The sequence below is a fragment of the Balaenoptera physalus genome (genome assembly GCF_965194825.1).
Source record: "Balaenoptera physalus genome assembly, chromosome: 16".
NCBI classification, from domain to species: Eukaryota; Metazoa; Chordata; class Mammalia; order Artiodactyla; family Balaenopteridae; genus Balaenoptera; species Balaenoptera physalus.
In genome coordinates, this window is record NC_138898.1 from 4913433 (window position 1) to 4926794 (window position 13362).

Here is a 13362-nt window from a genome sequence, read left to right on the forward strand (position 1 = left end):
TTGCCTTCCTTCAGTTGCCTTGGCGGCCATAACCCTTGCCTTTGGCTTTGTTGTGCTTTCAGCCTTCATCTCAGTAGGTCTTTCTGCACATCTCTTGAAAGAGTGCTGGGCCGGAATGCAGAACATTTAGGTTCTAAGAATTCCAGGTTTTGCTGCTGGCTTTGGGGGCTCTGAATATAAAATGAGGGAATTTATCAAGGCATGTGCTAAGGTTCCTTCTTGCTTCTTTATGATTTTATATTATAACATTCTTTTTTTTTTTTAAATTCAGTATTTTCATTCATTTAAGTTTCTTTTGGTGTTCCTTCACGGCACTACTTTTTATTGAGCACCTGTTACTTGTCAGGTACTATACTGGGTGCTGGGATTACAGCCCCTCCATGCAGCGGGCAGAGCTGCTGGGAGACAGACACGAGCAGCCACAAAAGCTGGTGCCAGCACCTCTGTGGCGGCGTCAGGACGGGAGAGCCACAGCTCCAGGAGAGGCTGTAGCCAGGGACTGGCCTTCCCCCAAAGATCAGGGAAAGGCTCTTTTGGACACTGACACCCAGGCTGGGGTAGGGCGTAGAGATTAAGGAGTGATAGTGTCCCAGGCAGTGGGAACAGCATGTACAAAATCATCGAGATGAAGGCTTTTGGTGTGTCTGAAGAACTAAGGGAACGAACGCCACTGTGGCTGAATCCCGGGCAGGGAGGAGGGAGGGACTTCTTTGAAAATTAAAATTAATATTTCGGCTTCCTTTCTGGCAGTACGGCATAGTGCAACATCTAGAGTCCGATTGTTTGCGTTCAGATTCTGACTCTGCCACTCTGTAGCTGCGTGACCTTCGGCAACCTTCTTAACCTCTCTGAGCTTCAATTCCCTTAACAGAAACATGGGCTAATATGGTTATTGTCAGGGTTTAGTGAACTACTGCTATACAGAAAGCTCTTAGCACAGTTCCTGGCCTATAGGAAGTAACCAATAAAGTTTAGTTATTATCCAGTATTTTATGGCTTATGGCTTTTATTTCCATGTATATAGTTAGTGTAGTTTTCTATAGTTAGTGTAGTAGAATCATTAATGTTCTCTAATAACGATTATTCTTTTGTAGAATGAATTGCTAAGTTCTTTAGGTCTCTGATAAGCAGAGTTCTTTGAAGAAATATTTTCTGTTACTTTAAAACAGGAGTTCTTAACCCATGAAGTACACGGTTGGGCCTCAGAGGATGTTTTGAAACCTGATCCTTATGAAAAGTTGTATGTGTGAAAAGGGCATGTATGTCTGTGGACGTCATCAGGTCCCAGAGCTGTCTGTTTTGAACCCGGTGCTCTAAAGCCCACTCCAGGCCGGGCCCGCAGTGCTGCGTGACTGTCTGTGGGTTGGAGGTTGCATGTTCTTCCTGGGTCCTGAAAGGTACTGAGAATAGCCCGTGCCACGTGACTGTGGTTAGGGGCCTGGTGCTCCCAGGAGGGACCCTGCAGGACAATGACGTCGTTGATCGTGGCACACACATTTGTTTCTGCAAACGTCTAATTCTGTGTTAGAATTCTCTGGGTAACTGTTATACAGTGTACATTTTTAATAGGCTCTAATTACTAGCCTAAAAGAATTCGTTGAGAAAAAAATGTGGTTAATGTTTCAAAGAAGAGTAAGCACCTAGGCGCAAACTTGTCATCTCTTGTTTTCAGCTGTTATCAGTTACTGCCTAAATTAACCGTGGTTTTTCTATCTGCCACATAGGAACCCTCTGCTTTTTTGCAGTAGTGCTTCTCGCCCAGCTATTGCAGTGCAGGGGGTAGGAGGGAGGCCTTTCCACCCCTGACGCGTGGGTGCGTAGAGGGTGGTGGCCAGGGTCAAGGCCAGATCATGAAGGGCCAGATCCCGCTGGTCTTGCCATGCACGAACTCCCTTGTTCCCACATCTGGACCAGGCAAGGGTAGGGTTTTGTATGCACACTACATGTTAGAATATGGGAGCATAGACAGGTTAAGTCACTTACTCTGGTCACGCAGCTAATACATAGAAGTTGGGGGATTCATTCCATTCCAGGGACGTTTGGCGTTACGTTGGAGGGAGGGGATGCCTGCCCTCGGTTGGGGGTACGGGGGAGAGCAGGCTTGGAGAGGAAGAGGCAGCATGACAGCTGGCTCCTTTTTGGCCAGAGTGAGTTGGAGGCACCCGTTAGACATCCACGTGGAGGGGTCAGGTTGGGTGTTGCCAGGCCAGGGCTGAGGGTTGATGGGACTCGCTGTCACGGAGTGGGTGAAGCTGCATAGTGAGGACATTTAGGCCAAGACAAGATACGGCGCCGAGGACTTGCCATCAGATCCTTGCTTAGGGGTCAAACTTCTTTTTCTTTCAACCGTTTTCAATGTGTTCGCGTAGAGCTCCGTGGCCAGTTTTCATAGGGGCGAGCGCTTTGTTCACTTGCTTCCCAGATGGCGGAGAGGGTCCTATCCACGGTGGTGAGAGTGCATCAGACCGGCAGCCCTGAAGGGAGGGCGTTTGGCCCTTCTCGAAGGCTCTGGTCTCATCACGCTTCCCTTGGTTTATAAACCCGCCCCCTGCATTTTCCACGCGTTGTCAAGTCTGCGGTACTCAGAGGCTTCAGCTGGGAGGGGCTGCGAGAGTAGAAGGCGTGCGACCTGCCCCGTCTTGCCAGGTGTGACCCGTCCCAGCTGGTGCGCACTTACGAGTGTGGTTCCCCTCTTCCCCTCTAGATGGATCTGAGGACTACGGTCCCTCGTGCGACGGCATGAGGGTGACAGCCTCCTTGGACGTTCTGGGCCAGGACAACCTGCCTGCACTTGCTCGCCTGGAGAAGTACACTTTCAGCGGCAACATCTTCAACCGGTAAGCTGTGCCTGGCCTGCGTACGGTTAAGGGGCCACTGGCGGCCACCTGTCTGTGACAGCCTCGCAGGATGCGTGGAGGAGGTGGAATACGGGCTGTTCCCTGGATGCTGGGAGTCTGTCTGAACAGCACTGCGTTATTAGGCTTTCCCATTATTCTTGTTGCTGTTTTACTGGCCACCCGGTAAGCCAGGAAGGAGACGGTGGTGAAATTTAATGGGATTTAAATAATTAGGATCGCTAACTGGCTTTCCTTCACATGTATGGTGCTCAGAAAAGTAAAACGTGTCCCGCAATTGAGAAGCATGTGTCGGTGCGTTGCATGCCCGTCCTGTGTCTTGACGGCACTGGGCTTCAGGGACCTTTGTGCCGCTTGTCCTGCACCTTCTGCGGTCACTGCTCATGGTGCTGGCAGGACCCTCCTCCGGGCTCAGCCCGCGTCTCTTCCCTTCAGCAGACAACCGTGACTCTTCCTTCAGGAGGAGAGCAGAGACTAAGGCATCCCTTTCAGTTCCCAATCCGCCCAAACCTGCATCTGCCGGCACTTCCCTCCTCCCTCAGAGGAGGAGGCGCTCTCTCGTCTCCCTCCGTCTTCTGTCTCTTCCTTGTCACCCCTTCTACGAGCCCTTTCCTTCCACTTAAAAACCACCTCTCAGGGCTTCCCTGGTGGCGCAGTGGTTGAGAGTCTGCCTGCCAATGCAGGGGACACGGGTTCGAGCCCTGGTCCGGGAAGATCCCACATGCCGCGGAGCAACTAGGCCCGTGAGCCACAACTACTGAGCCTGCGCGTCTGGAGCATGTGCTCCGCAACAAGAGAGGCCACGACAGTGAGAGGCCCGCGCACCGCGATGAAGAGTGGCCCCCACTTGCCGCAACTAGAGAAAGCCCTCGCACAGAAACGAAGACCCAACACAGCCAAAAATAAATAAATAAATCAATAAATTAAAAAAAAAAAAAAAACCACCTCTCACCCTGACAGTCCTGTGGGCTCTACCCGGCCCTCCCCGCATCCCTTCCCTGAAGGACAGGTTCTGTTAAGACCGGTTTCTACTCACTGTCTATTCTTACTACTCCTTTAAAAAATTATAGTCTCTGCTTTTACATCTGTTAAATCATAGAAGGCTCGCAGCAAGTGCTGCTGAGCGAGCCCCATTATTATCCCTGATCTACCGCTGGGGAAGTGAGGGCACTGTGAGCGGCGTCTTTTAATGAGCCGCTCTTCATTGAGACATGTAGTCCACGATTTAGCAGCTTTCTCTTTTAGGGTCTCTGCTTTTCATGTCCCGTGTAAGAGACGTCTGCCTCCCCCCAGGCCACTAGCGTATTTTCTTACACCGTCTTCCTGAAGTTTTGTTGTTTCCCGTTCACACTGGGAGCCACGGTCCACCCGGAATTGCTTTTCTTGTTTGGTATGATGTGAGGGAGAAGTCAGGTTTCACTTCCCTCCTGTGGTCTCCAGTTAACCCAGGGCCATGTATGGAGAGCGCTTTGATCTGTGCTCTGCATTGCCACCTTTGTCTTCAGTCAGGTGTCCGTTTCTGGACTCTCTAGTCCGCTGCATTGGCTGTGTATCTGTCGTCGCACCAGGACCCCACCGTCCTCATTACTGCAACTTTGTCATCAAAGTCTTGGTATCAGAGAGATTACCTGATACCTTGCTATCCCACTTTGTTCTTCAAGATTGTCCTGGCTGCTGTTGGCCCTTTGCATTTCCAAGTGTGTTTTAGTACCAGTTTATCAGTTTCTAGAAAAAAAACCTGCTGGGATTTTCACTGCAATTGCATTGCACCTATAAATCAATATGTAAAGAATTGATATCCTTACAATATCTAGTTTTCTACTCCTTCCATTTTTTAAGATATTCTTCACTTTCCCTGTGTGTGTGTGTGTGTGTGTGTGTATGTGTGTGTATATACACATATATACATATACATGTATAAACATACACATAAATAACTATAAAACTATAATACATGGTTTTCTGTTGTAGGGATCTTTTGTATCTTGTTAGATTTAGTTCTAGGTATTTGATCTTTTAGGCTAATGTAAATTGTATCATTTCTTAAAGGTATATTGTAATTGTTGTTGACATATGAAAATGGAATTGATTTTTATATTTTGATTTTGTCTCCATTGATTATGCTAAGTTCACTTATTAACTTTAATAACTTCCCTGTGGATTCTGTGGGTTTTCTCCATACTACAGTGATGTTGCCTGTGAAGAATGATGGTTTTATTTTTTCCTTTCCTATCTTGTTTTATTTTTTTAGTAGCTACCTCTCATCAGCTTAAGAAAATTTATATTTCTGGGTTATATTTCTTTATATTTCTGTTTTGCTAGGAGATTATTTTTAAACTTTAAAAGATAATCTCAAACTTTTAGAAAAGTTTCAAGAAGAGTAGGAAGAATTCTTGTATATCTTTTACTCAGATTTGTCACCTTGTTAACATTTTGCCACATTTGATGTACATCTCTCTCCGTAGTTTTCCTTTTTGGTTATCAACCATTTGAGAGTAAGTTGTACACTTAGTGTTACTTTTCCTTTAAATCTTTCAGTGTGCATTTTTCTAAGAACAAGGACTTAGGTCATTTACTTACATAATCACAGTTCAATTATCAAAATCAAGAAATTTAAGTTTGATACAATACTATTATTTAATATGTAGATTTTAATCAAATCTTGCCAGTTGTCCTAATAATGTCCTTTATATCAGGATTTTTGTTTGTTTGATTTTTAGGTCCAGAGTCCAAGCCCGCATCATGTAGTGCATTTAATTTTCGTGTTTTTTTAGTTTCCTATAATCTCTAACAGTTTCTCAGCTTTTCTTTGCCTCTCTTGGTATTGTTGACATTTTGAAGAGTATAGGTCATTTATTTTATAGAAAAAAATCACTAAGAGTTTTTTAAAATCCTCAGTGAGGTCTGAATTTTATATCATGCTTCTTTTATATCTGCAGGGAAGAATGACTCTGGGATGGGGTACGCTTATCTCCTACTTTAGTAGATGGTGCCAGTTTTCCAAAGTGGTTGCCACAAATTTACACTCCCACCTTTGCCCTACATTTTATCTGCCAGTTGATATTGTCAGATTTTAAACTTCTGGTCAATCTGGTAGTATGTAGTGTATATAACGATATCGCTTTGTGATTTTACTTTACACTTTCCTTATTTATGAGTTTGAACACCTTTTCATACGTTTGTTGGACATCTGAATTTCTTGCGACGTGTCTGTTTAAATGTTTTGTTGGGGTAGGGGATAGATGGATTGTCTGTTTTTTCCTTAATGATTTGTAGGAGTTTTTTGGTTTGTTCTACATTTCAGCCCTTTGTCAGTTGTGTATGGTAGACATCCTTCCTCATTCTGTGGCTTATGTTTTAGCTTTATTTATGGTGTTCTTTTGGTGACCAGAAGCTATTCATTTTAATGTAGTTAAATTTATCAACATTTTCTTTTATCCTTGGTGCATTTTGAAGTGTTTTTAAAATGTCTTCTTCTACCCCAAGATCATAATCGTATTCTTTTATATTGCTTCAAAGGCTTTAGTTTTTTTTTCTTTCATTCACATTTAGGTCTGTAACCCATCTGAAATTGATTTTTGTTCATTGTGTGAAAGGCGGGGGGGGGGGGGGAGTCCAGCTTCATTTTCCTAATTGTCACAATACCACTGACCAAAAATATGTCCTTTCCCCAGTGCCATGTCTGTTATAATCCTATGTCTGTTCATGACTCTCTGGACTGTCTCCTTTTCCAGTGGTTGGTTTGTCTCCCCACAGCCAATACCACACTGTCTTGATTACTGTAGATTTGTGGGAAGTCTTGATGTTTGATAGAGAAAGAATTCTCACCTTGTTTTTATTCTTTGACATAACTTGTTTGTCTTGGTCCTTTGCATTTCCATATAAATTTCAAAATCAGCTCATCAAATTCTAATACAACAAAACAAAAACAACACCTATTAGGCTTTTGATTGGATTTGCATTGAATCTGTACATCAATTTGGAGAGAATTGCCCTCTTTACAATATTTAGACTTCTGATCCATAAACATGGTATATCTTTCTATTTATTTAGGTTTCCTTTAATGTCCCAATAAAATTTTCTCTGTATAAGTTTTGTGCTCTTTTGCTGGTGTATTTTAAAGGAAATCTAAGATATTATGTCATTTTATCCATTAAAGACTGCAATCTAATTGCAGTATCATTATCACACTCAACAAAATTAATAATGCCTTCCAGTCTACCAATCTATGCTCAATTTTCCCTGACTGTCTCAAAATGCCTTTAAAAAAAAAATTTTTATTTATTTATTTATTTATTTATTTTTGGCTGTGTTGGGTCTTCGTTGCTGCGCGCGGGCTTTCTCTAGTTGCGGTGAGCAGGGGCTACTCTTTGTTGCAGTGTGCGGGCTTCTCATTGTGGTGGCTTCTCTTGTGGAGCACGGGCTCTAGGCGTGTGCGGGCTTCAGTAGTTGTGGCATGCGGGCACAGTAGTTGTGGCTCATGGGCTCTAGAGTGCAGGCTCAGTAGTTGTGGCTCATGGGCTTCATTGCTTTGCAGCATGTGGGATCTTCCCGGACCAGGGATCGAACCCATGTCCCCTGTATTGGCAGGCAGATTCTTAACCACTGCACCACCAGGGAGGTCCCTCTTGAAGGGGTCATTAGTCTGGTAGAATTTTCCACAGTCTGGATTTGGTGGTCATTATTCTCATGGTGTAATTTCACGTGTTCCTTTGTTCTCTGTATTTTCTGTAAACTGAAAATTAAACTTGGAGACTTGATTAGATTCTGCTTCAATTTTCTTTTAAACAATACTTCATATGTTGTCTTGTGTACTTTTTATTACAGAACATCAGGAGACAAGGTCTGGTTGAGATGTTAATATTGAGCAGTGGGCGCAGGTGTTCGATTCTTTCACTGCAAAATTCCTTACCAACCTTTCTTCTAATGATTTTAATGGTCACAAATAATCATCGCTTAGATCTGTTATTTCATTGTCTGTTGGCAAATGGTAATTTTCTTTTGTGTGTTGGCAAATGGTAATTTTCTTTTTATTGTCTGTGAAATCTGTAGTATGGCCCCATTTTCCATCCTGTTGTTGGCTCTTGTTGCCTTTTCTCTTTTTTTTTCCCTAGATGATTTTTACCAGAGGATAATCAATTTTATTAGTTATTTTGAAGAATCAAGTTTTGTCTTTGAATTCCTCTGTTATATGTTCATTTTCTAGTTCAGTAATTTTTGCTCTAATCTGTATTATTTCCTTCCTTGGAGTTTTCTTGGGGGGTGGAATTTAATTGCTGTTCTTTTTCTTACTTCTTGTGAGGAATGCTTAACATTTTACTTTCTTGGCCTTTCCTTTATAACATCTGCATTTTACATTTTAAGATTGCTATTAAGTACTATATTAAGTATTATAAATACTTAAGTATTATATTAGTTGCATCCTCAAGTTGTGATAGGCAATATTTTCATTACCTTTTAGTATAGAGTATTTTTAACATCCATAATGATTTCTCCTTTGACCAATGAGTCATTTAGAAGTATATTGATTAATTTAGAAATATTTGAGGATTTTTCAGGTATCTTTCTGTTATTTGATTCTTAGTTTAAGTCTTTTGTGGTCACAGAACATACTCTGTATTATTTCTCTTCTTTACAAGTCGCTGAGATTTGTTTTATGGCTCAGAAATCTACTCTAACTTGTTGCATGTTTCATGTGCTCTTGAAAAGAACGTGCATCCCAACGTTTTTGGGTAGAGTATCCTATCAATGTCAACTTGGAAAGTTGTTTGAAAACATTATTCAGGTCTTCTTTATTCCTATTTATTTTCTGTCTTCTTGTTCTGTCAATTACTGAGAGAGGACTGTTGGAATCTGTGACTATAATCATGGATTTATCTGTTTTTCTTTCAATTCTAACAGTTTTCATTTTGTGTATTTCAAAGCTGTGTTCTTGGGTGTGTACACACTTAGTATTGCCCTGTGTTCTTGAATAAATTGATCTCTTGATCAGTGTGCAGTGTCCCTCTTTATCTCTAGTAATATTCCTTTTTCTGAAGCTTACTATGTTTAATATTAATATATACACTCCCGCTTTCTCTTGATTAGTGTTTGTATGGTATATTTCTGCCCATACTTTTGTTTTTAACCTTCCTATGTCTTATATTTAAAGCCTGGTTATTGTAGAAAGCATATAGTTGGGTCTTGCTTTCTTATCCAGTTTAACAATCTGCCTTTTAATTTGAATGTTTAGCTCATTTACATTTGTTACTATTGATATGGTTCAGTTTAAATCTACTGTCTTGCACTTTGTTTTCTGTTTGTCACAATTCTTCCTGGTATTTTCCTCTTTTCCTGCCTTTTTAAGAAAAATCGAATGAGTTTTTTAATAATTCCAATTTATCTTCACTATTGACTTACTAGTTATACCTCTTTTAAAATTTTTTATTGGTTGTTCTAGGGATTATAGTATATTTCTTTAGCTTATTCCAACTGTTCAAATAAAATTATTCCACTCTTCATGCAGTGCAGGATGCAGTATAAGAACCTTACAACAGTGGACTTCTGTTTCCTCGCCCCCTATTGTCTTCCTACATTTTACCTCTACACAAGTTACAAACCCTACAATACCTTGTTACTATATTTGCTTCAGAGAGTCAACTATCTTTTTAAAGCAACTAAAATGAGAAAAATATTTTTTGTATTTGCTATCATTTTTACCATTTTCGTGCTTTTTAGTTCTTTTTGTAAACTGTCCATTTCTGTCAGATATCCTTTTGCCTCAAGAACTTCCTTTAACAATTCTTGTTAGCACAAGACCACTGTCAATGAATTCTCACAGCTTTTGTTTGTTGGAAGGTTTTTATTTCACTTTAATTTTTTCTTTAATTAACAGACTTTATTTTTGTGAGCAGTTTTAGGTTTGCAGAAAAACTGAGCAGAAAGTACAGAGAGTCCCCATATTCCCTAACTGCCCCAGCATGTCCAGCTCTTCCCGTGACCTGCAGCACGTGTATCAGACTTATTTTCAAGTCCTCGTCTGATGGTTCTGACATCGGCGGCCGAAGACCTCGCCCCTCCGCGTCTCCCTGCCCAACACCTGCTCATCTTCATGCTCGTCTCCCTGCCTCGTTCCTCCACGTCCTTTTTCTCTGTCTTTAGAATCTCATCACTGTTGGTCATCATCGATTTTCCTGCCTCCTTACTGGCCTCGACTGTGAGCTCCTTCAGAGCGGGACCTGGAACTTGCTGGTCTTTGCACCCCAGGCTTCCTGCCCCTAGTCCAGAGCCAGTGGAGCTAAACTCATGATCATAACTGCATGAGTGGGTGAGGGGAAGAAGGGACAGAGACACCAAGGGTTCCTTCCATGGTGACATTTCCAGGGAACATTGCCATGTGAAATCAAGCCATCCTCTGTCTTTATGTTTAAAAAAAATTCACGGAAATAATACATGCTCTTTGAAATTTAGCAATTTCAGGAGTTAAATAGTGAGAGTCTCCCTCCCTTCCCCACTATAATCTTAGATAGTAACCATGAGCCGTTCAGTGTATATCCTTCCACACGTTTCCTAAATGAGTGTACGTATATGTGAGTGTGTTTATATGTGCATGCATTGCACACATATGCATAAACATAATTTTTGTTAAGAAATGGGTTCATACTGTATGTAAAGTTCCTCCTCTTGTTTTTTCATTTTACGTATCATGGGCATCTTTCTAACTCAGTGCCTTTCTATAGGTTCCTTTAAAAATGGTTGTACGGTATGCCAGTGTATAGCTACGTCGTAATTTATTTTAGCTTCCCTCTTTTGATAGACATTTTGATTGCAATTCTTTGCTTATAGCGTAATGTGGTTGATGGCTGATGCGCTGGACGACTCGTCGTGTGCCAGGTGCCATGCTCTGAGCTTCACGTGCACGATCTCGTGATCTCATTTAAGCTCCTCACGCTTGCCCGAGGCGCACAGTCGTCCACTGTTCTTTCGTGTCATTAGCACAGCTGACACAAGTATCGACTCTGATGCTTCTGGCCTCTGCTCATGCGCTCTGACCTCTCCAGGTCATTCCAACATCAAGCAGCCAAAGCGTTGGTGCCAAAGCACCGATCTGTTTGCGTCTCTAGCTCTCTCGCCTCCTGCATTCACAGCGGTGGATGTGTCCCTGCTTCAGGGCCCTCTCTTGCCCCTTTCCTTGCTTTCCTTAAGAGGGCAGGCCTCCTGTGACCACTTGAGGCTGGATGCAGTTCTGTCTGTCCGTTCTATGGCCTTACAAGCAGATTGGGGATCTTAGTTGCTTGATTTCCCCCGGGAGGCTGCCATGAATGTGGTCCAGTGAAATGTAATCAGGGACTTTACAGTGTCTGTTCCGGCTTCCCCAAACCTCCTGGCTGCCAGATCTCGACCTTTCATCCCAGGGGTGGTATAAGTCTCTCCATGGGCAGGCTTGAGCTGATGGATTTCTTCCCGTAGTATGCTGGGCCAAAAGATGCCTCTTTGAATTCCACATTTCTAGTCATCTTTTTCTGAAAATCAAGGTGGGTTTTCGACTTCAGCTCTTCTCCCGATGCTTGGCCAGAAATGACACAGAGACGTGTATTATTTCTAGACTGTCAGGTACCCAGAGGAGCAGACAGAGGCAGGCAGAGGCTCCTTTCCATTTGCTCCAAGACACCCATCAGGAATGCCAGTCCCTCTTTGCGGGCACACCAAGGCCTCCAGGCCACCGTTAGCCACTGTTGATCCCATTGACTTTTCCCCTCATCGGTGTCTTTGTTTAAAACACCTTTATCGAGGCATACTTTTCATGCAATAAAATCCACCCACTTAGAGCGTCCAGTGAGGTGAATTTGGGGTAAAGGTGTGCATTCATGCAGTCATCTCCATGGTCAAGCGTGAGCATTTCCATCAGCCCCTTGTTTCCTTGTTTGCCCCTTTGCAGTCAATCTCCCCCTCTCTCCCCACCGCTGGCCCAGGCAACTACTGATCTGTTTTTTGATGCTAAGGTTTTGCCTTTTTAAGAATTTCCTATAAATGGAATCATGTGATATGCAGTCTCTTCTGCTGGCTTCTTTTACTTAGCAAAATGCATTTGAAATTCCTCCCTGTCATTACCAGCAGTTCTCTCCTTTTTATTGCTGACTCATATTCCATTGTATGGATAGTCTGTGTTTCGTGTGTGCATTCCCCAACTGACAGATATTGAGGTTTTTTCCATCTTGTGGCTATTATGAATGATGCTAATATGAACCTTTGTGTACAAGCCTTTGTGTGGACATATGTTTTTATTTCGTTTGGGTACATACCTAAGAGGGAATTGCTGTGTTGAATGATAAGTGTACATTTAACTTTTTGAGAAGCTGCCAAATCGTTTTCCAAATAACAATTTGCATTCCAAATAACAGTTGTGCTATTTTGGATTCCCACAAGCAAAATCTGCGAGTTCCTGTTGCTCCATATCTTTATCAGCACTAGGTATTGTTATTATAATTTTAGTTTTTCTAGTGGGGGTAGTGTTACCCCATTGTGGCTTTTTTTGGTCTTTGTGTTTTGTTTTGTCTTTGAACCTTATTTTGAAGTAACTTCAGATCTACAGAATTGCTGTAAAGATGGTACAGAGAGTTCCCTATGCCTTTTGCCCAGCATCCTTTAATGCAGTGGTTCTCCACCAGGGGTGATTTCGCCCCCAGTGGACGTTTGGCAATATATAGAGACATTCTTGATTGTCACATCGTGGGGAGGGGGCAGCCAGGGGGCTGCTACGGACACCTAGAGGGTAGAGGCCATTCGAGATTGAGATGGCCATCGGGTGTCCCTTTGGACCTTTTCCTTCTGCATTTTATTGGTCACTTAATTCCCTCCCGCTGTCATGGGACCTCTTTTCCAAGTCTATCTAGGCCTGAAGAATCAGTCAGAAAAGGAGAAAAAGGTTTTCTTTTGTGCAGGTGGACAGTTTCCACCTCCAGTGACTGCCAGACTGGGGGGTATGGGTCCCCTTCCTACAGGATGTTGACCACCTTTGGATGTTCCTTGACCGTGTCTTCTCCCTCTGGACGGAGGTGGCTGACTTTCCTTTCCCCCATGATTGTACTACCTGCTCGTAGCACATGCCGGAATTAGCACACATAACTGTCTGGACCCTTTCTCGCTTCCACAGTCAGATTATTACCAGAGGGCTGCTTGATCTCTTCCGGGACTTCAGTAACGATGAAGACTTCATAACGGTAGTGGAGATCGTGGTCAGATTGTCAGAAGATGCAGGTTTGTACAAGGATTGTATATTTTTATTTTTACGTTGTACATTTCCAAGAAATTGTATATAAGCTTTGATAGCTGATTAAAATAAAACCTGTTTGTTAATCGGTAAACGTTAAGCAGTGTCTACCCATGAATGGATTTTGTCATGAAGAATGGGCATCTTATTTGGCATCAAATTATCCTTATTTTTAGAAAATTAGAATGACTAAGGATTGTGAATGCTGTTTGCCCTGGCAGTTAGGCCTTTTGTATTTTGTGAGTTTTGCCAGACTGT

The 13362-nt window shown here is 42.6% G+C and overlaps 1 protein-coding gene across 1 annotated transcript in view; it reads left to right on the plus strand.

The window, feature by feature from the left end:
- Positions 1-13362, plus strand: part of LOC309644561 (serine/threonine-protein phosphatase 4 regulatory subunit 1-like) — a gene marked incomplete at its 5' end in the record, with an annotated part of 69131 nt that overhangs the window by 17366 nt on the left and 38403 nt on the right. Inside the window, 2 exon segments of the mRNA XM_082428354.1 lie at positions 2705-2837; positions 12988-13091. Coding sequence (XP_082284480.1) covers positions 2705-2837; positions 12988-13091 — 237 coding nt within the window.